Here is a 25,898-nt window from a genome sequence, read left to right as displayed (position 1 = left end):
AGGCTGCAATAACACAACTTCTCTTTATCATGTTAACACTACCTTCCATAGTGGAAAGGTGATATGATAAGAAGTTTCTTTTTGCCACTAACCTGAATGATGTAGCCGTGAGTTGTCTTGTATGGAGGCAATTTGTTCAAGGGTTCAAGTCAATGAACACAACATGCAGCAAAAATCCAAGTTAAATTCAGGATCATTCATATTTGAAGTCAGCTAATTGAAGGTCATTACTTAAAAAAAATAAAAAATTCTTCTTCAAGACCCTGTAAAGTGAACTCAGAGATTTAGTTCTAAATACATCAGACGTGTTTGAGGGTTATTGCTGGAAAAATTACAAATACTGAGAATGATGCAGCACTCAATTTTTTAGATGTAGAAATAAACTGTTGTTCACCATTTTAGTATTTCTGTTTTTATGGTGGGGCGACACCTGGTGCCTTTTTTTTTGCATCAGTAGTTATCGGTGCAATTACAACAAAGAGTTAGCCAGCCTGCCAAAAATTCAGCTAACCTAAGGCTGGGGGGAAAAATTGGCTAAGTCAGCTAAGTCGACACCAAAAATTGGTTGATGCAAAAATTTCTGCCTCAAAGCAATAAAAACTATTATTAAAAACATATTTGCGCTGCTAGGAACCAATTGGTGCTGCCCTGACACATCTTTGGTTACTGTGATGAATGTGGTATTTGATTAACAGATGACAGTTGAACAGGGCGTGGTTTCAGCACATTCAGCGGACACGGCCACAACATTCGGGAACAGCTTTATTTGTCATGATTTTAAAGCCTCCTTTTATGTACTTGGTGTTTTTTTTTAATTATTCAATTTTGGCAAAGTTGTTAACAACTCTCTGTGGTCTGTCAAATTTACAAGACATGTTTCTGCTCACTCTACAGGGACTTTAACTTCGGAAAGGGAGTGGTAAAACAGAACATCATCACCATTCCAGAAAGTAACATTTTACACTTTATTTACAATACAGTATTGAGTGCAATATACAGCGGGCACAATGTGGAAAAAAGCTTCCAACAATCAACATTAGTCATTTCTCTCGTGTGAGTGAAAGGTTACAATAAGTTACATTTATGACACCACCTTGCTTCCTATCAGGCCTGGCGGCAAACTGGATGACAGGAATTAATCATTAGTCATTGGGAATATCTTGAGATGAGCAGGTGCTAAATTATGGTTTATGACATTGAAAGGTTTAAGAAGAGTTCACTATTGATGCTGACCGAAAAGAAACCAACGTATGATGGAATGTTTTTATCTTGCATTTTTTAAAAATCAACATGATAAAGTGAATCACTTTCCATTGCAGGTTTTCACTTGACATGCAAATGTATATGTAATTGCATGTCTACTCATGATTATGCACATGATATTTTGATGTGACAAACAGGAAATTGAGTGTTTTCCCTGCTATCCCACCATCAAAGCTGCTTTGAGGCCATCTCATACTCCTGCTGGTCCTGGCAGTCCACATGCAGGTTCCCTTTCAGAAAGAGTTTCAAGCCAGGGAGTAGATGGCATTCATTGGAGAATGAAGCTCCAGACTCCCGCCAAAGTCCAAGTCCCTCACGTCTCTCCTTTGCGCTGTGTACTGGCCGATGAACGAACCGTCCTCGTTGAACGGTATGTCCCCGCCATCTCCGTAGTCCACCAGACTGTCGTCGCTCTCTGACCTTCTTATCACAGCTTCCTTAGAAGGTGGACCTCTCTGAAGCCCCCTTTCCTCCTCCCTGCAGGTAAGAAAGTGTTCAAAGTTAGAAACTGTTCTCATAAGAATTCAGTACAATTTCTGGCAAAGTGGAAATGATAAAATTTTTGTGGAATAAGTAGAGTTCAGTATGAGTTCCTATTATTAAATGCTCATGAAATCATGTTGCAGTGTACATAAATTGTACATACCACCGCGGGTAGGGCAAAGTTGTGACGTGTGTTATCCTATAGTACAGAAAAGAACATTTGTTCAGTTGATCATTCATTGAACGCCCAGTTTAAGCCACTTCTTGCATAAAAACTCATATTATGGTCATACCTTTCAAGAGAACTTGTTGTTTAGAGGCCAAGAAAAGGGTTGAGGGGAGGATGAACATAAAGGCAAAGCAAGAAAAACACATTAATAGAGGAAATATTGACTTTTGTTTGATCTGTGTCTGTGCAGAATTATTCTTTAAGACAGATGCTGCTTTCCACCATTGTGCAATTTGACTTATCAGTTTGTTTACAAGGGAACTTCAAATGGTTCCTTGAATTGGCCCGGCATGCAGCTTATTTCCACATAGTTACAGAGGAAAGGGAACTAATTAACACTAGAACGAAAGAGATGTACAAAACATTGTGATGGGTGCACTGCAGACAGAATGGTGTTACGTTGGGGTGTCAATCACATTTTTATCATACGTAATATGACAGAAGATGATTTGACATGAAAAAAGTCTTTGATAAAGACATTATTATACAATAATATTTCCCCACATTTTTCAGAGAGGAGTGGCTATGGTTACTCTTATTCTTACCGATAGTCAAAGGAACCCTCTTGATCTATGTCATCCATATGTTCTAATGAAATGTCTTTCTTTTCCCGTACTGCAATTTAAAAAACAAGACAGTTACGATTTACCATGCGACAATTGGACAATCTGTGGAAGTTTGAATGCACCTGGGTATTTCCCCCCTCGGCTTCTCTTAATGAAACACACTATAAGGAGCATGAGCACGATGAGGGCGACAGCGCACATGATCCCAATGAACCAGCCCTGAGTGGAGATGTCCACCTGATCCTGGGCGTAGACTGCGGATGGACGAAGCACATGTCATCCCAACATAGCCCTGCTCAACAACTTTACACACAAGCACACAAGCCAACAAATGTGCATAGAGTTACTCTCAGTTGTGTAGTGCGGCGACTCCTCCGTATGCCATTCCCCCAAATCTAATCGAGTTCGAGCGGCCACAGAGAATCGGTATCGAGTGTAGCGGTCGTATCGGCGCAGTGAGAAACTTGTGACATTCGCAAGGAACTCCTCCACTCTCTGCTCCTCTCCCTTGGTGGCATTCACTGCGCAGCGGGAGGAAATCTCAATGGGTGAATGCAGAATAACTACCAATCTAAATGAATAATCACCTGTCTGGTACTTGAGGGAATATCCGATGATAATTCCGTTGGGTTCGGCTGGCAGGTCCCAGTCCACATAAATACTGTCAAGGTGTCGCTGCTGGATCCTGAAGGATGTGGGAGCAGATGGGACTAGAGACGAAAACACAGCAGGAGATGATTTTCAGTGCTTCAGTGAAACTCCAACTTGTTCCTTTATACATTTCCTACCTCCCTCGGGTGTAGAAAAGTGTACATTGTTGCTGGGCGGCCCTTCATATCGACTGTTGGCCACCACAATGTACATCTTATAGTTGCTGTAAGGGATGAGCTCTGTGAGAACCCCCGATGGCTCGGGACCAGTGTCTGCAAACACTTGGGACCTCATCGCTCTGTTGACTCTCAGCCACCTCAGCTGGCTGCTGTCCCTCCAGTAGTAGACCTGCAAGGCCAACGAGAACCAAGCAGCAACCACTGCATGGTTAATTTGGAGAATGCAGCTCAGGAATGTGATAATTTAATTCATTTTTTTGTTACCATAATGAATTTTTTTTGTTACAATGATGTTACCATACACACAAGAGATGAAAAATCCATGATGAGTAGATGAAAAATGCTAATTAAAAAAAATAAATAAAATAAGTTTCAAGTTACAGTCAGCATTCATGTCAAAACACCACATGTACAGGACAAATAGGATTTGAAATGACTATTCGCCCACTTTGTTAACAACATAAAGTGATGGCAAAATGAAATAAATATTCATATATTTCAATATTTGGCTAACTTGCAACAAATACTTTTTTGTTAGCAGAAACATTTAAAGTCCCTGTAAAGTGAAAATACATATTTCTTGTGAGTTTGACATACCACAGAGAAGTGTTGTTGATAACCCTGCCAAATTTGAATGACAAAAAAGTGCAAAGCCCATGTCCACATGCTGTCTGTGAAGTCTGACTTTTAAAAATAAATTACCCCCGCTCTTCCGTCTTTTTTTGCACGTCGTGCGCACACTCACAGCCGACAACGAGGAGCTCAGAAACGGCCACGGCAGCGGACTATCTGAAGGGAAGATGCATTTCCTGGGCGTAGGCATAGCTAGCTAGCTGTCTGGACGTTGTGTAGTGTGCCAGATAACCGCTGATGCTAACGAAGGCACTCAGTTTTTATATAATGCGTCCAAAAAAATCTGGAAAACTGAAAATAGCTTGAACGCTCTTGTCATTGCATGTTTTCAGCAATTATCTTCAAATGTACAGTATAATGTATTTAGGAACACATTTTATGGGGTCTTTAAATTGATTTAAAAAACAGGTCATCGCTATTCCTTGTCATAAAACAGAGTCTAACAAAACCTATAAAATCTGTCCGCTCTTCATATCTGTAGACAGAGGTTATCCACTCACCTTAGAATAACTTTTACTGTGCAGTGATCACGAACATAACGTCACATCTACTGAATGTCTTACTTTGACATTGTGGCTTATAGATCTTGATAGAAGCGATTTGTCTCCTAGTCAACACACCTTGTATTCTTTCAGTTGTCCCATGATGGAGCTTTGCACCACTGGGTCCCAGTGCACTGTCACCTGTGTGCTCTGAATGTCTGACAGTCGCAGGTTTTGGGGTGCACTAACGGGACCTATGGGAAGACAGAAAGTCGATTGTGTTTGGTAGCAATCATTGAAGAGGGAAAGGAGAAAATGGCGGCTTGTTCCCTCAATGTGTTGAAAATCCACATTCAAATGATGACTGAGATGAATCGTGGAACTTACGGTCTTCTCCGGAGTAACCAATGACAACGGGAGACTCTGGACCAAGACCAAAGTCATTCACAGCCTGGACCTTGAGCTCATAAGGAGTAAATGTATCTGCATCGTAAATATAATATTTCAGCCATTTGGTGGTGGCATTCTTCCACTCCTCTCTGGATTCTCTCCTTCGCCACCAGACCAGATACTTGAGGTGTGGCCCGTTCCACTCTCTGTAAGTCAGAGGCTGAAAGAAAAGACCACAGCAGTGGTACTTTAGGTTTATGGGGGTCCATGGTACAGTACTTCTCGTTCAAGTGTGTTTTACCTCCCAGCTGATCTCCATGTTGTTTCTCCACGTTCCAACTCCTTTTACATTCTTTGGGATGACATCTGGAGCTGTGGAGCAATTATTAGCATGGCTAGCTTGACATTTCTTGAGATTCAAACATGTAGATTGAACTGAAACTTATTTTTAAAAATTAGTAGTAATTGTAAATGGTGAGGGGAGTGGGGGGGAGATAAAAAAAAATCTCCCAAGCGGGAGTATGAAACCCACGTGCACCGCTGGTCTGGAAGCGCATCGATGGACGACTTGGGCGACTTGAACCAATTTCATTCATGGCAATGACGCGGAACTCATAGTATGTGAAAGGTGAAAGGTGCAGAATGACAGAATTTAGGCTTCCAGGGTATGTTGACAAGTTCTTCCACTTTCCAGGTAACCAGTCATCATCATCGTATTGCACTAAGTATTCTGAAGAACAGACAAATAAAAGCAAAAGTGCAGGTTTTCCATTACGTTTCTTTCATATTCAGTGATTCTGAACTGGTGGGTTGGGACCCATTTTGGGTGGGTTACGAACGTGGTAAAAAATTATAGCCGGTCCTCGGTTTAGGATGGTACCACATTTCGAGGTTACAGATGGCGTAAGAATGTTTTCAAGTGGTACAACACGGCACACTCAGTGCTGTATTTGCTGTATATGCCAAAAAGGTTGTAATTTGTTATTTTAATGAGAAAAACAGCACTGTAATATTGTACTAAAAACATAAAAATGTATTGTCACACTTTGCATCAATTGAATGTAGGGCTTCCACTATCGAATATCTTTAGAACCTATTATTCTATCAATGATTCCATGAATAATCGGATAAAATGTATTAAGCAGTAACTTTTATTCCAAAATATATAGTTTCTCGATGACTTAGTGTGTTGTGTCTTGTAGCTTAGTACGTTATGTCTTGTAAACTTAGAAACCTCCCTATTTTCAAATAAATGCAGGAGCGACGGGAGAGATTGTTTAGAGCGTGTTGAGAGGCTGTAATCTGAACAATCTCCCATGCGCCCTCCTCATGAGAAAAAGAAACCAGCGTCTTCATTCCTTTTGTGTCTATTTTTTATAATGTTGGGCAAGATAAATCCAACATTAAATTGGTCCTTCGAGCCGGATGTCAACACACCCGAGGATTCCAGTTGTGGAGCCGACACCCAGTTAAGAGACCGTGGCCACGGCAATTGAGACCCTTTCCGGGACTGGTCTTCGTACTCCTCAACTGGGATCTGAAGGTTGACGACAATCCACAGGATTGAAGACGACTGGTGAGTTAAATTTTTTAATTTTTTTTTTAAAGAATGAATGTATCGCGCGACAAAGAAGTCTGCGGCGAAATAAACCTTGTGTAATACTAGTCACTGGCAAGTAACTGATGGACGGCGGAGTCCGACAAATTCCGCATGGACGGCGGAGTCCTATACGTGCTAAAATTCCGTGTTAAATAAAATAAAAATTAAAAAAAATAAAGGACGGCGGAGTCCTAGACGTGCTTAAAATTCCGTGCCTTTGTGTTTCCGTGTTTCCATGTTTTCGTGTGTTTGTTAAAACGTTACTAATATCGTGTGTGTTTGTGTAAAAGTATGGATGTATGAGACTGGATTGTAAGTGACAACTGAGTTTGGAAGCAGAGGCAAGAATCCTCCGCCCCATTTGGGGTAGAAGGTTGAGGTTTACCAGAACTCAGACATTCATTGTCACCCAGTCATTTTTTGAATAAAGTCAGTATTAGGTCACTCTAGGTGCGAATAAACTGACTTCCAAATTCACAAAAATGGGAAACAATAACAATAAAACGAATCCAACAGAAAGCCTGACGTGTAAAGATTGGAAATGTGTACAACTTCAAAACCCTTCCAAAATAAAACATTTAAAAACACGGATAACCAAATACGGTTTCGCTGGCCAGCTAAATTCGCAAAAATTAGTTCAACTTCGAAATGAAATAGAGGGTCGACACAAAAATAATATATCACAAATGGAAAAAGATGGATTTGACGACTTACTTTTTGGCTAAACATGGCGTCTAAAAGAGAAAAAGGAGATGAGAAAAAGAAATACTGTCGAGGCAAAGAGGGAGATCATTTTAGAGGCCGTGGGAGAGTAAGATATGGTCGAAAATGTTATGATAATACCATCTGTTGGTGCTGTGGAGATAAATGCCACATCGCACGTAACTGCCCTAAGAAAAATAACAGAATACGGACAAACAACCACATGACTAAGCCAACCTGATTCCCAACTCAACAAATCCTCTTGTTTAATTATTACAGAGAATGAGGAAGTGGATTTCAATTTACAGGACATTCTGTGTTTGGAAACAAAACAAAAAAAAAGAAAAAAACCTGAAATAACCTTGTCAATAAATGGGAAAGAAATGAAATTTCCTTGCGATACAAAAGCATGTAGGGAAAAGATCCCAGGTTCCAAACTATCGGGACATAAGGCAATAGTTAAATTTACAAATAGGCAAATTACTTTTGCCATGGAACTTGAACATGAGCCTGTGTGGATTAGAGAGAGTTCTCCCTCAGGGGAGAACTTGTAAAATACCAATTTTCCAAGTCCCGGAGTGCCCTGTGAATTTGTTGGGAAGAGATGGCTTATTCCAACTAGGATTTATACTCATTCCATCATCAAATGGAAATATTGTAGTGAAACGAAAACATGAATTAAAAAGAGACAACCTCTATATGACACTAGAAAACAGAGAGAGTACATTCTATTATACAATCGATATCCCAGACAAACCACTGTTAAACATGGGAGAGGCCCTGTTGTCTGCAGCCTTGCAGCTTATCACACAAATAGAAGATAAAAACAAAACAAACAAAAAAACAATAATGAGCTGCATATAACACTGTGGTACAAAAACACGCCCAAACCCAGACCCAGTAGATGAAAACAAGTTACGACATGCGACACCTGATAAAATTATTGTCGATTATCTGTACTCAGACAATGAAGCAAAAGTCGCGACAGGAATTATTTTACCGGACAAATTAAAGGAACTGTATAAAAATACAAGTGTCCCACATATTTCATTGTGCAAAGATTATGGGTCACAATGGAAACATGTGGGAACATTACTGAAACAAGGATAGGAGACAAATGATTGGCGACAAATAGAAAACAAACTGGAATACAGTGCGTCAACTGGTCTAATCAGGAATGCGATGTTTTGGACAACGCAGGCTGATGAAGGGAGACACATGCATCCTGTATGATTGGACCAAATGATCCTCACTGAAATTGATGAAGAAATATTGACATAAGCAATGCCTTCTTTTCTATACCAATAGAAAAGAACAGTCAAATTTGGTTTGCATTTAAATTTGAGGGAGAAAATATATATTTACTAGATTACCACAAGGTTACTGTGAAAGTCCAACCATTTATTCACAAGTAATAATAACAAGCATGTCTAAATTCACTCCCCCAGGAGGGAGCGACATGCAAAGATTCATTAGCCTTACTGTGTCATCTAGCAGAGGAGGGACATAAAGTTAACAAAAATAAATTGCAATGGTGTAAAAAACAAGTCAAATATCTGGTACATAATCTAAGTGTAGGAGGAAGGACTATATTAGAAGACAAAAAAGCTACAGTTTTAAAAAACCCTAAACCACAAACAAAGAAACATATGATGTCATTTTTAGGTCTGACAAATTAAGGGAGAGCATGGATTCAAAACGATGCAGAAATTATTGCACCATTGTCAAAATTGATGTATGAAGCAAACCTTAAAATGACATCACCTGTTCTATGGAATACAGAGGCGGAAAATACCTTCTGTGACATTAAACAACATTTGGTGTCCAGTGCTGCGCTCGGCCTTCCAAATTTAATGATAAAACATTCATTCAAATTATAGATTGTAAAAGCTATGACATGACCTCCGTACTTACACAACAATACGGTGATATGCTAAGACTATGGGCTTATTTTTTGACTAAATTGGACAACGTGACGTGTGCATTACTGCATTGTGTCGGAGCAGTTGTGGCAGCTTCAATGGCAGTAGAGAGCAGTTCCACGATTGTGTTATTTCATCCATTAACTCTTAAGGTCCCACATACAGTGTCTGCTCTCCTATTGCAAACCAATATGGCGTTTTTATCACCTGCAAGATATTTGTCTTGCATGGCCATCTTGCTGTCACAACCACATTTGACTGTTGAGCGATGCACAACCTTAAATCCAGCCACGCTAACACCCTTACCTGATGAAGGCACGCAGCATGATTGTCAGGAATTGGCCGAACAAACTGCTGAATTAGTAGCATTAACCGAGGCATGCAAACTAAAAATAAATAAAGATGGTACAATCTATACTCATAGCCAGTATGAGGGTTCCACAACAACAACAAGAACAAAAAAAAAAGAACTATTCAAATGGGCTGCTATATTGAGCCATGCTGTGTCACATGTCTCAACAGGAGGGATGGTAAGACAGATAAATCAATATTATACAACTTATGGTTTTAATTCCTATTAAAATAATAATAATAATAATAATAATTTGTAGAGCATGTATAATGCAGCCCTATGGGTGGCACAAGTCAGTGCAAACTGTAGGCCGGTCCCAAGCCCGGATAAATGCAGAGGGTTGCGTCAGGAAGGGCATCCGGCTTAAAACCTTGCCAAACAAATATGAGCGTTCATCCAAAGAATTCCATACCGGATCGGTCGTGGCCCGGGTTAACAACGTCCGCCACCGGCGCCGTCAACCTGCGGGGCGCCGTTGGAAATTCAGCTACTGTGGGTCGAAGTCAAAGAAGAAGAGGAGGTGGAAAGCGGGTTCTTCGGCAGAAAGAGAAGAGGAAAACACAGAGCCTAGAACTGAATGTGGGGACTTTGAATGTTGGGACTATGACAGGAAAATCTCGGGAGTTGGTTGACATGATGATGAGGAGAAAGGTTGATATATTGTGTGTCCAGGAGACCAGGTGGAAAGGCAGTAAGGCTAGAAGTTTAGGGGCAGGGTTTAAATTATTTTACCATGGTGTCGATGGGAAGAGAAATGGAGTCGGGGTTATTTTAAAAGAAGAGTTGGCTAAGAATGTCTTGGAGGTGAAAAGAGTATCAGATCGAGTGATGAGGCTGAAATTTGTAATTGAGGGTGTTATGTGTAATGTGATTAGTGGCTATGCCCCACAGGTAGGATGTGACCTAGAGGTGAAAGAGAAATTCTGGAAGGAGCTAGATGATGTAGTTCTTAGCATCCCAGTCAGAGAGAGAGTCGTAATTGGTGCAGATTGTAATGGACATGTTGGTGAAGGTAATAGGGGTGATGAAGAAGTGATGGGTAAATACGGCATCCAGGAAAGGAACTTGGAGGGACAGATGGTGGTAGACTTTGCAACAAGGATGCAAATGGCTGTAGTGAACACTTTTTTCCAGAAGAGGCACGAACATAGGGTGACCTATAAGAGCGGAGGTAGAAGCACACAGGTGGATTACATCTTGTGCAGACGATGTAATCTGAAAGAGGTTACCAACTGTAAGGTAGTGGTAGGGGAGAGTGTGGCTAGACAGCATAGGATGGTGGTGTGTAAGATGACTCTGGTGGTGGGGAGGAAAATTAGGAAGACAAAGGCAGAGAAGAGAACCATGTGGTGGAAGCTGAGACAGGACGAGTGTTGTGCAGCTTTTCGGGAAGAGGTGATACAGGCTCTCGGTGGACGGCAGGAGCTTCCAGAAGACTGGACCACTGCAGCCAAGGTGATCAGAGAAGCAGGCAGGAGAGTACTTGGTGTATCTTCTGGCAGGAAAGGAGAGAAGGAGACTTGGTGGTGGAACCTCACAGTACAGGAAATCATACAAGGAAAGAGGTTAGCTAAGAAGAAGTGGGACACTGAGAGGACCGAGGAGAGGCGAAAGGAATACATTGAGATGCGACACAGGGCAAAGGTAGAGGTGGCAAAGGCAAAACAAGAGGCATATGATGACATGTATGGCAGGTTGGACACTAAAGAAGGAGAAAAGGATCTATACAGGCTGGCCAGACAGAGGGACAGAGATGGGAAGGATGTGCAGCAGGTTAGGGTGATTAAGGATAGAGATGGAAATATGTTGACTGGTGCCAGCAGTGTGCTTGCTAGATGGAAAGAATACTTCGAGGAGTTGATGAATGAGGAAAATGATAGAGAAGGGAGAGTAGAAGAGGTAAGTGTGGTGGACCAGGAAGTGGCAATGATTAGTAAGGGGGAAGTTAGAAAGGCATTAAAGAGGATGAAAAATGGAAAGGCAGTTGGTCCTGATGACATTCCTGTGGAGGTATGGAAGCATCTAGGAGAGGTGGCTGTGAAGTTTTTGACCAGCTTGTTCAATAGAATTCTAGTGCGTGAGAAGATGCCTGAGGAATGGAGGAAAAGTGTACTGGTGCCCATTTTTAAGAACAAAGGTGATGTGCAGAGCTGTGGCAACTATAGAGGAATAAAGTTGATGAGCCACACAATGAAGTTATGGGAAAGAGTAGTGGAGGATAGACTCAGGACAGAAGTGAGTATTTGCGAGCAACAGTATGGTTTCATGCCTAGAAAGAGTACCACACAGATGCATTATTTGCCTTGAGGATGTTGATGGAAAAGTACAGAGAAGGTCAGAAGGAGCTACATTGTGTCTTTGTAGATCTAGAGAAAGCCTATGACAGAGTACCCAGAGAAGAACTGTGGTACTGCATGCGGAAGTCTGGAGTGGCAGAGAAGTATGTTAGAATAATACAGGACATGTACGAGGGCAGCAGAACAGCGGTGAGGTGTGCTGTAGGTGTGACAGAAGAATTTAAGGTGGACGTGGGACTGCATCAGGGATCAGCCCTGAGCCCCTTCCTTTTTGCAGTGGTGATGGATAGGCTGACAGATGAGGTTAGACTGGAATCCCCGTGGACCATGATGTTTGCAGATGACATTGTGATCTGCAGTGAAAGCAGGGAGCAGCTGGAGGAACAGTTAGAGAGATGGAGGCATGCACTGGAAAGAAGAGGAATGAAGATTAGCCGAAGTAAAACAGAATATATGTGCATGAATGAGAGGGCTGGTGGGGGAAGAATGAGGCTACAGGGAGAAGCGATAGCAAGGGTGGAGGACTTTAAATACTTGGGGTCAACCGTCCAGAGCAATGGTGAGTGTGGTCAGGAAGTGAAGAAACGGGTCAAAGCAGGTTGGAACGGGTGGAGGAAGGTGTCAGGTGTGTTATGTGACAGAAGAGTCTCTGCTAGGATGAAGGGCAAAGTTTATAAAACAGTAGTGAGGCCAGCCATGATGTACGGATTAGAGACAGTGGCACTGAAGAGAAAACAGGAAGCAGAGCTGGAGGTGGCGGAAATGAAGATGTTGAGGTTCGCTCTTGGAGTGACCAGGTTGGATAAAATTAGAAATGAGCTCATCAGAGGGACAGCCAAGGTTCGATGTTTTGGAGACAAAGTTAGAGAGCGCAGACTTCAATGGTTTGGACACGTCCAGAGGAGAAATAGTGAGTATATTGGAAGAAGGATGATGAGGATGGAGCTGCCAGGCAAGAGAGCTCGAGGAAGACCAAAGAGAAAGTTGATGGATGTCGTGAGGGAAGACATGATGGCAGTTGGTGTTCGAGAGGAGGATGCAGGAGATAGGCTTACATGGAAAAGGATGACGCGCTGTGGCGACCCCTAACGGGACAAGCCGAAAGGAAAAGAAGAAGTAGAGCATGTATGATTTGTGCTAGGTATAATCCACAAGGCAATTTGAGGCCCAGGAGAGGAATATTGAATTAAACCAAAGTGAAGGAAAAAAGTATTGTTTGGTTATCATAGATGCATTTTCTAAATGGATCGAATTATTCTCAACAAAATCACCTGATGCTCTGACGGTGGCAAAAGCACTATGTAAAGACATCATTCCAAAATATGGCATACCTGAAACCATTTACAGCGATAATGGGACTCATTTTGTAAATCAAATCATCAATAAAATAGGAACCATGTTCCACATCAATTTGAAAAACCATTGTGCTTACCACCCTCAGAGTGTAGGTCGAGTGGAAAGAATGAATGGGACAATAAAAAATAGCAGAAAGAAACACGTGGGTTCATTTAACACACTGTAAAAGAGTCATTTCAGCTGAGTACTCAAATAGGGAAGGTGAGCAAAAGTCTGATAACGGAGCGGGAGCAGATGTGTAGATTCTGAAAACGCTTGCTGGTCAGTGAAGAAAAAAGACACCAACCCGTTTAGTGAGAACTCAGCAGAATGGCACACCCACGTTGGTTACGAGATTCGATGAGTTGTTACATAGCAACTTTGGTTACTATAGTGTTGATTTTGTTTTGTGGTACATGGGACGTCCCACCCTAAATGATACAATGCATTTTTTAGATAGGAAATCACCTACCAACTGGACCAATATGACCAACCCAATAATAAAAAATTTGGAATCATTAACTCGTATCAAAAGGAGTACAGTTGATGATCAGAACTGTGGGCATGACCTCCAAATGCGGCAAAACAGTTTAATATTTTGTGCCCCCCAAAATCAAGATACTTTAATCATAATTCCATATGCGGCTCTCACCAATGATGCTCAAGAGAATGGGCAGAATTGGGGATTGGTGAAACAGGTTATGATTGGTCCAGTTGGTCACAAAAAATAGCAAAAGAATATAGAAAGAAGTTTAACATAAGCAAAACGGCCCATAGTTTAATATTGAAATACAAATCAAGTCACCCAGTGTGTTTGATGATGAGTTTGTGGGCATATTCTGGCGGAAAAGATCCCCACTTCCAAGTAGCATTGTGTTATGGGAACCGTGTTAAACCAGAAATGCCATTGAAAACTTCAGAGAAAGGTGGACACATTTTAATTGTTAACAACATAACTACTGATGATTGGTTCCTTGTAGTCACAGGAGTTTCAGGACAAAATAACAATTGGTTACTATTGGTGGAACAAGCAGCAAATGTAGCGAGAAAAGATTGTGTGGTTTGCATGGGTCCCAGGCCTTTGTTGCGCATAGTTCCGGCACAATTATCACAAGATTGTATTATTCCATTATTGAATGCTACTGTACCAACTGAGAGGTGTGAATCATGGAATCCTACATATCCCGTAACAGAAGCAGATAAACACAAACCAATGTTTTCTATTTTAGTAGCACCGAATAATTTCACTTGTATAAACATGATTAGTAAAGGAAAAAAAAACAGGACCACTTAACGACACACAGTGTAAAGTAACCTTAAAAGTCGGACCAAAATGTATGCCAGTATCACGGAGCAGCAGCTGGTGGTGGTCCGGAGATGATAGACTGTTTGATAGATTACCTAAAGATAAATCTGGATTGTGCACTATTATCACTTTGATATTGCATGTGTCAGTATACCCTATGCCTGTTCAAGATTTAATGGAAAGGGCACCAATGTTTTTGTCCAATCTAGAACATAGACAAAAAATAGATTTATCCTGGCAGAGGCAAAATTATCCAACATAAAATATACATCAACGCCATAGGTGTTCCTCGTGGGGTTCCTAATCAATACAAATTAGCTGACCAAGTGGCAGGAGGACTTCATATGCTGGTGGTGTACGATTAATAAAAATGTTGATGGGATAAACTATATCCACTTCAATGTACAGAGATTAGGAAATTGGACTCAGAGTGGGTTGGAAGCTGTGCATGAGCAGCTCAAAGCTACCTCTTCAAGGACGTTCCAAAACCGCATAGCTGTCGACACGCTCCTCGCAAGAGAGGGAGGTGTTTGCGGTATGTTTGGAGAACAAACAATACTGCTTCAGATGGCAGCTTGACCAGAGCCATCGATGGTCTACGGACCCTCAATCAACACTCCTTGTGGGACAGCTGGATGGACGTTTTTGGTAAATATAAAACCCTAATTTCACCAATATTGATATCAATTGCTGTTTTTGCAGCCATTCTGACATTTTGTGGATGTTGTTGTATCCCATGCATTCGGGCTTTAATCAGTAAATTAATCACCACAGCCATAACCCCCATGGAGAACCGTATGGAGCTGATGTATCCATTACTGTTTGATGATAAAGATAATGATGATGATGATGATTTTGCTTTAACTGATTTGTTTCCTGATCCAGATGATTACGATGTTTAAACTACAACATTCATGTATGACAAATTTACTCTGAGTGTAAATGTATTTGTTTCATAAAAATGATTCTACAGTTAAAAATCGAAATGAAGTGACTGTAAGATGATATGAGAATTTGTGCAAATACATGATAAACAGGAGGGAATTGTTGGATATATTGTAGAAGTTATCATTTATTTGCTTAGCTTGCATTAGTATTATGGACAATTTTTAGAAAGAAAGATGTCTCGCCTTCAAGAAGATGACTCAACAGGAATCATCTGAGAGAAGGACGTGGCCGGGACGTGGCAGGTGTTGGTGCCATGTTTTCACCTTGAAACCCTACCCTTAGTGTGTTGTGTCTTGTAGCTTAGTACGTTATGTCTTGTAAACTTAGAAACCTCCCTATTTTCAAATAAATGCAGGAGCGACGGGAGAGATTGTTTAGAGCGTGTTGAGAGGCTGTAATCTGAACAATCTCCCATGCGCCCTCCTCATGAGAAAAAGAAACCAGCGTCTTCATTCCTTTTGTGTCTATTTTTTATAATGTTGGGCAAGATAAATCCAACATTAATGATTATACGAAACCAAATGAAGCAATATCACTCAAGAGGGAGTGACATACCAACTTTTTTTAAACTGAGAGCTACGTCTTGGGTACTGATAAGTGCAACTAGTTTGATATACACTTCTGAGGCTGCTTCAGGTTCAACTACATGTCAATTACAGGTTACTCATACTACGAATGCAAATAACAATTACTTACTGGTTTGGTCTGTAATGTCAGAAAATAGGAAAAAAATTTGATTATTTTTTTCCAAAGTACGAACGTAAAAACAGATGATTGCAAATGATTAAACACAATCAGTCTACTTTCATGAAGGACTACAGATATCGGAGAATTTTTACTGTTGAGAGGCTGAAATCAGAGGATATGGACAATTTTAAATTAAACAATGGCTCTAAACAATTAATAGATTATAAAAAATAGTTGTTGATGAATTTGATAATTGGCTAGTTGTCAATTAATCCATGAATTGTTGCACCTCTAATTGAATGGCCATTGTGCTGCTGGTGACAGTGGAAAAATGCAGTTGCACAGCAATGCAGTTGCAGAGCAATACAAAATCAGTTTGTATATATAATAAATAATTTTAATGGAAAAGCTAAGAAAGTGGAAGCACATCCAGGATCCACACCTGGACGATAAGTGTCAAATTGAAATGGGCTGTCCCCTATGCACTAAAAAGCTATTGCATGAAAAGTACTGAAAAAATGGACACCTCAATTGCACTTTAATGTATTTAGAGGCACAGCTCCTACCTGTAATGGGGCTGAAGTTGCTGTCACCAGGGACCCAACTGAGTCTTACGGTACGTTCATACGGATCTGACAGCTCAAGTTTAGTTGGAGGATCAGGATAGTCTATGGACAAACACGTAGATGCGTAATACCGGCATAAAGAACCTGACATGCTGTATTGTTGAAGACAAGCCTGTTTTCGGTATATGTCATACCCATCACCATTAGGCGCGCCGATGCTGTCTTTTGGTCCAGTTCACTGTTTATGACACACATGTAGACGCCAGCCATCACGTCCGTTTACGTTGGTGATGACCAAATTTGATTCATCCAGGGATATTCTGAGATGTTTATATATAAAAAGAAAAAAGAGAGCAAGAGACCTTTGAGGGCCTTGTGATATCATTCAACATCTTTTTAAGTTGAAAAAACACACACCTCCATCCAAACGTGACAGTTTTTTTGTCTTTCATCCAGGTGGTTGTGACGGGAGTAGTGGCGTCTGCTTTCACGCCACATTCCAAACGCACATCACTTCCCCGGATTACTTTCATATCCTGTGGTCTTTTCATAATCAAGGTAGGTTCTGGGTACAAGAAAATGAAAAGCATCTCATCCAAAACACAGTTGTGCTGTTTTGATAAATCATCATACTGTCCATGCGCCGAGCAGCCACATCGTTATGACCACTTGCACAATATTCCGCATGTACAAAGGTAATATTGCTCACATTTAAGTGACAGAGAAGTGTTAATATTATGCTTATGTAATGGAAATGTTTCCACAGCAGCTTATTTACGTAATCAGATATCTAATATCTTTGTCTGACTTGGCAAAACAGCATGTGGCTTGTTGTCCATTATTTGGACAACATTATTTGTTGTCCACTCTCTGTTCCAACAAAAGGCTCACTAGGTGGCTTGTAGGGGTGTAACAGTATTTGTTTTCGTCCCGAAATGTTACGGTACGGATGTCACAGTTCGGTACATGCAGTCACACGACGGATATGCCTGAGTTCACTGCAGTATCTGCACGCCAAACCAGTTGGCAGATGTCAACTACGTTTGTCGGTCAGAAGACCTGATATGCGTTTTGTGAGTCTGCTCTGTACGGGATCTCCTCCTTGTGCAAGCATAAAGCAAAACAAAAACCAAAAAAGACATCTCCTGGTGTTTCCTAGTGTTTGTTAACAATCATACAGAAATATTACTGCAAGTTTATTATTGCGTTTGTAGTTTTCAATGGGGTACCACCACTGTAAACTGCAACTGTAATAATAATAAACAGAATGTAATTATTGTCCAGTGGTTGCTTTGCTTACCTTTGACCTCAATACGAACTTGACTCTCATCTCGACCTGCGATGTTGCTGACCACACACACATAAATTCCCTGGTCCTCAATCTGTGTGCGCATAATCTCCAGGGTGCCGTTGCTGTGCGTCTTAAAACGATTTCCCTCCAGATTCCCCTGTCCGTATTTGGACCTGTGTGAGTGGACCCGTGGTCATGTAGTAGACACATCACAGCGATACACTTTTTAACAACAGTCAAAGTGGGAAACTGCATCCTCTCACCATCGCAGGTCAGGCACCGGAGAGCCAAAGTAGCGGCAGTCTAAGAAGGTACGACGTCCCTCCACCACCTTGATGAGTTCATTCCTCACCCCAAGAATGCGAGGTGTTGCATCTATTAAACACCAGAAATTCATAATTCATTTGGATGTATTATTCATGAATTTTATCACACTTTACTATTTCTGCACTCGAGGCCACACAGAATTTTCCTCAGTGCCCTAATTCCTGGCACAACAGTAATAGACGATGCACAAGATGTTTGCTCAGGAATCAGGATACGAGGAGATTTAAGAGGATTTCTGACAGTCTGCCTCACTCCTGCCCCTTAAAGGTCACACAAGCAACACGATGGACTGTTTTTTCTCTCTCTTTCGTAATAACCCACAACGCTATTAGGTGTGGGTGTTGAAAAAGTGGGGGGATTACGACAACCACATCCCTGTGGATGCGGCACACTACTATGCCTACTACTACTAATCATAAAATGGTTTTATATAGCGCTTTTGTAGTTAAATATATTTTATTTTTATTTATTTTATTTTTTTTGTTTTGTTGTTCAATATATTTTAGAAGTTATCATTTATTTGCTTAGCTTGCATTAGTATTATGGACAATTTTTAGAAAGAAAGATGTCTCGCCTTCAAGAAGATGACTCAGCATCATCCGATGGAAGGGCGCCTTGACCAAGGACATGATCGGATGTGGTCGGGGACGTGACAGGTGTTGGTCTGGTCCCATGTTTTGTGTTGTGTCTTAGTGCTTAGAACATTATGTCTTGTAAAACCCTCCTATTTTCAAATAAATGTAGGAGCGACGGGGGAGATTGTTTAGAGCGTGTTGAGAGGCTGTAACCTGAACAATCTCCCATGCACCCTCCTCATGAGAAAAATAAACCAGCGTCTTCATTCCTTTTGTGTCTATTTTTTATAATGTTGGGTGAGATAAATCCAAAAATATGCAAAGAAAATATTTATCACTAACTAAAATCAAGATACGGCAGTTTTTGCGTCCCGCTGCAGTTGCGCCCTTAAAGAGCCTGAAAGTGGATGGATGGACATAGAAGTCGTTCTTAGTGGTATTGAATGAGGTTTAAGATGGCCGTATTTTTTATATGAGCTAAAGTACCCCTTGAGCCACAATTTTAGTCCTTCTCCCACATTCATGAACTATATTAAAACAAATTTTAAAAATTTAAAAACGTGTAGATTTTAAAGGATATCTAAACTAAGATGTTTTGAGGTAGCTAAGGTCAGATATCCTGAGCAGTTTGCATTTCATTCAGGGTTTGCAGACAAATCACAGGGTGATTACTCACGCAATACGTTGACAAAAGCATTGGCCAACAAGTAGCCGTACGGGTTTGAGGCATTGCACTGGTAGACAGCCGTGTTGATGGCTGTCACACTGCTGAGGGTCAGCGTATCTCCTGACACCTGTCTGTTGGGTTGTGGTGTGGAAGCTTGTAGAAACACGAGAACCAAAAGAGATTGTTTAGATTGACTTGTAAAGCTTGTTGAATTGCACACTTCTTGAAAACATACTCTCAATGGGTTCTCCGTTGATGAACCAGCTGATTGTGGGACGAGGAGCGCCATCTGAGCTACACACCAAGCGTCCGCTTTCCTCAGGAGCCAAAACTAAATTTTCAGGCTTTTCTAACCAGAACGGAGCCGCTGTTAATTGAAGTCTTGTCAGTCTCTGGAATAATTGCCCTAAAAAAAGGCCTGTTTGTTAACATGCACCTCTCACCTTTGACTGTGACGGTTAACCTGTGCTGGATGTAGCTGATCTTGTTGGTCGCGGTGCAGACATAATCGCCTGCATCCTCAAATGTTGCCTTTGGTATTTGAATCATCTTGTTGAAGCGTTTAATTTTCATGCGTGGGGTCACTGCCAAGTCTTCACCATCCTTTGTCCAGGTAATATGAGGAGTTGGCCTTGTTGATGATAAACAATAATTAATATGACACTCATATTACTATGTATTTTCCATTCAAGTAAATCGTTTATCTTAGCCTTTTCATGCATAGTGGATACTGGTGAATAATGTACAATTTTGACATCAAAACTAATGGAGAAAATAGCTTTTGAATTGCTGTCCAGTGTAATGAGGTTCAACATTTTTGCAATGCATTTAATAGTTTTGGAACGTGTTAATATATTGTATACCACATTAGCTACAGTATTTAAGTGTTCACATAAAGATTTCATTTTGTTAAATACATAGCTCACCAGTTAAAATTCAAATGCATTTTGTCCAGGATAATGGAGATACCACAAACTCCTTGATTTAAAAAAAATGGAAAACGCAGACAATCACGGCTTGAATTATATGTGTTCTTAACACATTAAACTGTAACTGCCCTGACATGCTGTTCCGTTTATATTCGTCAGCTGGAATCCAATGTTTACTGCCACCGACAAATACACATACTCGTCAAGTACGTTGTTTTCAATGGGTAGGCGTGGAAGAGGGTCTCGCCCAGCTTGTCTGTGAAATTCGGGTTTGTAAGACACTGTAATGACTAACAGATTCCTGTAGATGGCGGCATTTTATCGCTTTGGATTTGAGTGTGACAAAGCTTTCGAGTGGAAGCTAAAGATTAGGTGGTGAATCTTGGCTTGTCATATTGATTATGAGGGAGAGAAACGCCAACATGTTGGAAGTCGGACGAGTTTAGCCAGCTCACACTCCAACAAAATATGTATATGTATGGTATAAGCGGAGTATGTGTTGCACTAGGTAGTAGAATGTGTGTGCCGCGATCGTGAGAAAAGATGATGCAATTCATAGAGTGAATTATGAACGGCATGTATAAAAGTCACTGACGGTCAACTCGGGCCATGCAAAGAGTCATCGTCGCTCACGGCACGTTTCTTAATTGTATATCTAGAAATAAACGATGAACCCTTTCTCAGTCTTATTTTTGTTGTTATATGGTTTGAGGTGTCACCAAAGCAAAAAAAAATATTAGTGTCAAAGGCACTGTTCTGTATGATGTTTCTTTTCCACAAAAAAAACCTTGGTTTTTCCACATTTTGGTCAGAAACTCGTGTTTTGGTTCAATAGTTGATTACTAAAGAATGGAAAAAGCTGGAAACAAATTAAATTTTGGTGAAAGAAGGGAGTCTACTCTTTCTTTTCGTAGATTTGGTGCTTACTCTATATTTTTCCAGGACATAACATTCTGTGAATTCTTGAAAGATGAATCAAAATGCTCTAAAATGGCTGGCAATATGGGGAACAGATTTGAAAACGGCCGACTCATTGAATGAGTTAATAATAAAAACGTTAACAATTGAGTAGGCATAGTTTATTTTTGATTAAATGGGAGAATGACAAAGTCAGACAAAGAAAATCCCATCTGCATGGGATAAAGAAAAAGCAATGGTCGTCGCATAGAGCACAGTCTATATTTCGTGATGATAATTAGTGGGGCTAACTAACATCCTCACACAGGTATAAAAAGAAATTTCAAAGAATCACTGTGTAAGCTGCTTCTGCTTTAGGATTGTTGTTCTTCTTGTCCAGGTCTTCCATTTCAGTAATTTTAATGCTAACATTTATTTATGAGTAAAGAGAAGCAAACGCTTTCTTGTGAAGGTTGTCATAATTCACGCATGAAAGGTTTAGACTCATACTGTATCTGACAACCCTGAAACACACTCACACTCCTGCAGCAATACACTCCAGCAGTAGTTCCTCCCCCAGCAGGACCAGAACAGAACTGGACGAGCCTGTGGGAGACAACCAGGTGGGGGCAGCCTCCACCACGGCCTGAGCTGAAAAGGCAACAAACTGGATCAAAAACTGCCTCACACAAACCCATGTCGGTTTGACTCATGTCTATTCAGGAATCTAGCAGAATCACAAAGTACGTAGTTTTTGAAGTGTCTGTTATTGTCATGGTGTGTGTTATTGTCATGGTGATCTTGGACCACCAAAGTCATGGTGATCTTGGACCACCAAAGTCAGTGGTAATATTATTGGACCAGACAGTAGATTGTATTTAAAAAATGGAGTAAAGAGCAATAACTTAGTCACCTATGACTTGCCGGTCTTAATTGGGGTAAAATAACAAATGGCGGAACAGGTGGAAACGTGGGTACATATTCCTACTTACTTGTGAGAACCTTGACGACTACCGGCATCTTTTGCTGGATAGCATTCTTGTAGGGGAAGCGGGCGCTACAGCAGAAGTCTGAGGCAGAGTCGTTGAATAGGACGTTGGAGAAATACAGGTCCCCATTAACCCCCAAGGATACCCGACGGTCCTGCCGCACGGCGTGCATGGTGGGGAACGCTGTTTGAATCGGCCAGTTAAAGGGTCTGGCATAGGAGCCTGAAATGTAATATATGGAAATTCCAGTCCACTGTACAATTACTTTTCTCGCTCACAAGATGCTCAGTCACGGATAGAATGAACTTGTAAGACAAGGTACCACCATACTCCAGTTTAAAAACGTTCAGACTTCAGTTACTGTAGTTAGTTAAATGAAATGGTGGTTGTATGTTCTTCTTTTAGTCTCATATACAACAGCTGTCCATTGTTATTACTGTATTCAAAATCAAATAAATTTATAACAGCACAAATATAGGTAAATATGGAAGCGTTAATCCTTTCGGTATGGTGGATAGAGTTGGAGGGGTGTAGGTTACATACTACCCACTTTCAGAGCCTCAAGGTCTACACTTACAGCTGGACATCCAGTAGGTTTCAGGTTTAGGTGGCCCTGCTGGCGGGTCACAGGACAGGACCAGAGGTGAGCCAGCGCTAATCACCACTGGTTCCACAATCTCTCTCGGCCACACAGGAGCCCCTGCGCAAGCACAAAAAAATCTGTCACTTTCCATTCAGTTCTACACTGTAACTAAACATCCAGTGTGCACAATGCAAAATGCAAAATATCCATCTATCCCACTTAAAGGGACAATTTCCTTTTAAAAAAGTAAATAAATAAACTTTAGTCATATAACCTATGTTTAAACTGTCTGTATGAACTGACCGTATAATATTAATAAAATGATTTTTTTTCTGGCCCCTGTTAATGCCTCTAATTTAATCTTGATTATTATTGAGCACGCCTGGACAAAAATAGCCAATTAGCGAGTAGATAAATGGAGATGTAATCGAATAGTCCGTCAATCCTTTGCACACGCATGCCTCATGCTCATGAGTCTCACAGGGGAAAACAGCAGCCTCAAGCAAAAGGAGACTATTGTAGTTTTTTGGCTGGATTATTTAACTCTGGTTGACAACAAAAGTAAAAAAAAAACGAATTGGATAGCTCTCTACTACAAATCAGGGGTAAACATACTGTAGAACGGTGGTATGTGTCCTATTATGCGGACGGCTGCATAAGTGAGTTTGGAAAAACAGTGCGTACGTCACATCAACGTTCTAACCGATTCGTCAGGTAAATTGATCACCTCTCTTATTTTTTGGAATGAGTCAATTTGAAATATAACTGACTATACATTTTTTAAAAAAGAATCAAACCAGTAACATTTCATGTAATGTTGCAAAATCTGAGGCGGCCACAGGCTAGCGGGACGCTGCGGCCCCTTGCTCCAGCCCAAATTCCAGTTCTATTTTGTTGTCCAAGTGAGCTGGGGCCATTTCTTTGTGCAGGGAGCGAGATGGCAGTGGTTGGGGCGGGGACTGAAATGAGGCAACGTTCAAATATTGCTACTAGTTTAAAATCTTGCAAATTGTACCTTTAACTTAAATACTCAGTGAAGTAAATTCATAGATTTGTTCCTATATAGATTATAAATTTGACGATAATTGCTGAAAACGTGCAAAGACTGAGAACTCTGTCGTACTCAATTGTGGAGATATAGCGTTAAACTGGTTTTCACCATTTCACTTTCCCTGATTTTTTGGGGCGTGGCTAAAAAGTTGTCCGATAATGCAGGAGTCGCCCCCTCCCCCGCATTAAGCATCAGCAATGAGTGTGCGCATGTCATGCAGAGAAAGGCGTAATGTTCTTGCTGTGCAAAGACTGTCTGTCTGTCTCTCTCTGTCTGTACTTTCTAAAATAGCCTCTGTTCTACCTTGCAGTACAAAATTGATTTGGATGACTAACTGCATCGTGTTTCTCATCAGAACTTGAACGTGTTAAATAAATAAAATAGATAAAAACAAGAGCGTCTTTTTCAACCTACTGTACAGTTGCAGTCTGATCTTATGAGAGTATGCGGAGCCATACTCATTGGAGGCAATGCACTGATATTCTGCCTCATACTGTTCTGGATTGTTCCGGGCATAGATGTCCAGCGTCCCCGAGCGCCTGCGCATAGTTGCCTGCGGGTCACGTGCCACGTTCAAATACTTCCCGTTGCGCCTCCATGAGAAACTTTGTGATTGAGCAAAGTATGAAACAAGAGGTGGAAGAAAACAGCTTTGTTGCAAGGGTTTGAATCCAAATGCTACAATGGGCTGCATCTGCTGCTTACATAGGATGAGGGTTTCCTTTGGCCTCACACTCAATGACCATGGTGTCTTTGGGGTCAACAATATGCTCCTTCATTGACTGCTTTATGATGGCTGGGGGTTGTCGGACTGCAGGCAGGAAAAGAATGAGCGTGGGCATGAAACCAGAAGATTAGAATACATATCACAAAGTCCAAGCAGAAAAGGAGGTTATTGACTCACTTTCCAGAGGGACGTCCAAAGGCCAAACACTTTGCCATAAAAGCATCAACAGTGCTGGATTTACCAGGGTGCCCATCTTTACTGTGCATTGGGTCCTCCGCTTGTCACAAACTCTTAATTGAAACACATAAGTAACGATTGCTGTTTAAGAACATTCATGACTTAATTGTTTACATGCTGTATAGAAATTGGTGAAAAATGTTATGAAATGTGTCCGTTTGACATGCTGGATAAAAGTGTGCATAATATACTAATAATGTCTTTTTTTTTTTTAGAGATCAGGACACTATTGGGACAAAAATGGGTTTGTGTATTGATTGAAGATACTTCAATACGTTGAAGTGTGAATGAAAAGACAATATTATCAACACTATGAGACTGGATATAATACAATTGATAATGCAGGAGAGCACTTGTTAATCAGTATGATAATTCAGTAAAGATAAGACATGTCTCAGGTGTCATCATTTCACTTATCAGTACAACAGTCCACAGTGTTCTCATCTGGTACTCGTGACATATTCAATTAGCTCTGACTAACTTTCTGTATTTTTTAACAATGTAAATCCTAATTCAAATTCATCTGTAAAATAATGATTTTAGATCAAATTGATGGGACAAATGGGTAGCATTCATTGACTATCCCGTAAGAAAAGTCTGTTTAGGTAAATACTACGAGACATAATAGATACTGTATTTGTACCTACCTTTCTCATGTGACTCTCCTCCGAATCCAACTCGTCATAATTAAACATTCCACAAAGGACTCTTCTTTGTGTGGGGTAACGTATAATCCACAAAATATCAGCAGTATCGCACCTCAGTAATAGAGGTTGTGTCCGTCACTGCCACTTACACAGCGCTTACCCAGCTCATGAATAATGAATGAGGGCCATACAACCACCTACACCTCAGTCTCTGCACTTCGTTGTTCTTCTCTCACAATCACAACAATATTCGCCTCAAATACAGTCATGAGGTTTGTTTGTAAACTACAATGCATGAAAACCATACACCAATTGAATAGTCCAAAGAGAACAGGAAGCACAGGACATTTTAAATAATTTAATGAGGACAATCTTGGGGCTTTTGTG

At 40.8% G+C, this 25,898-nt stretch overlaps 1 protein-coding gene across 1 annotated transcript; it reads right to left on the bottom strand.

The window, feature by feature from the left end:
• Window positions 1-947: 947 nt before the first annotated feature.
• On the bottom strand, window positions 948-25,534 carry LOC133401787 (neurofascin-like). Its single transcript, XM_061675177.1, is given in 28 exon segments — window positions 948-1,740; window positions 1,910-1,945; window positions 2,040-2,051; window positions 2,521-2,590; window positions 2,664-2,795; window positions 2,889-3,062; window positions 3,129-3,251; window positions 3,330-3,540; window positions 4,625-4,740; window positions 4,874-5,096; window positions 5,178-5,248; window positions 5,409-5,606; window positions 16,592-16,693; window positions 16,786-16,858; window positions 16,860-16,911; window positions 17,009-17,156; window positions 17,892-18,055; window positions 18,146-18,257; window positions 19,461-19,604; window positions 19,687-19,818; window positions 19,895-20,082; window positions 21,817-21,928; window positions 22,270-22,488; window positions 22,844-22,966; window positions 24,315-24,505; window positions 24,606-24,711; window positions 24,805-24,917; window positions 25,512-25,534. Coding segments are annotated over 27 exon segments (3,540 nt in total). The 5' UTR covers window positions 24,881-24,917; window positions 25,512-25,534; the 3' UTR covers window positions 948-1,508.
• Window positions 25,535-25,898: the final 364 nt, after the last annotated feature.

The sequence above is a fragment of the Phycodurus eques genome, chromosome 1, assembly GCF_024500275.1.
Source record: "Phycodurus eques isolate BA_2022a chromosome 1, UOR_Pequ_1.1, whole genome shotgun sequence".
Classification (NCBI taxonomy): Eukaryota; Metazoa; Chordata; class Actinopteri; order Syngnathiformes; family Syngnathidae; genus Phycodurus; species Phycodurus eques.
The sequence above is the reverse complement of the archived record's forward strand: the minus strand, read 5'-3'. Positions and strand labels throughout refer to the sequence as shown.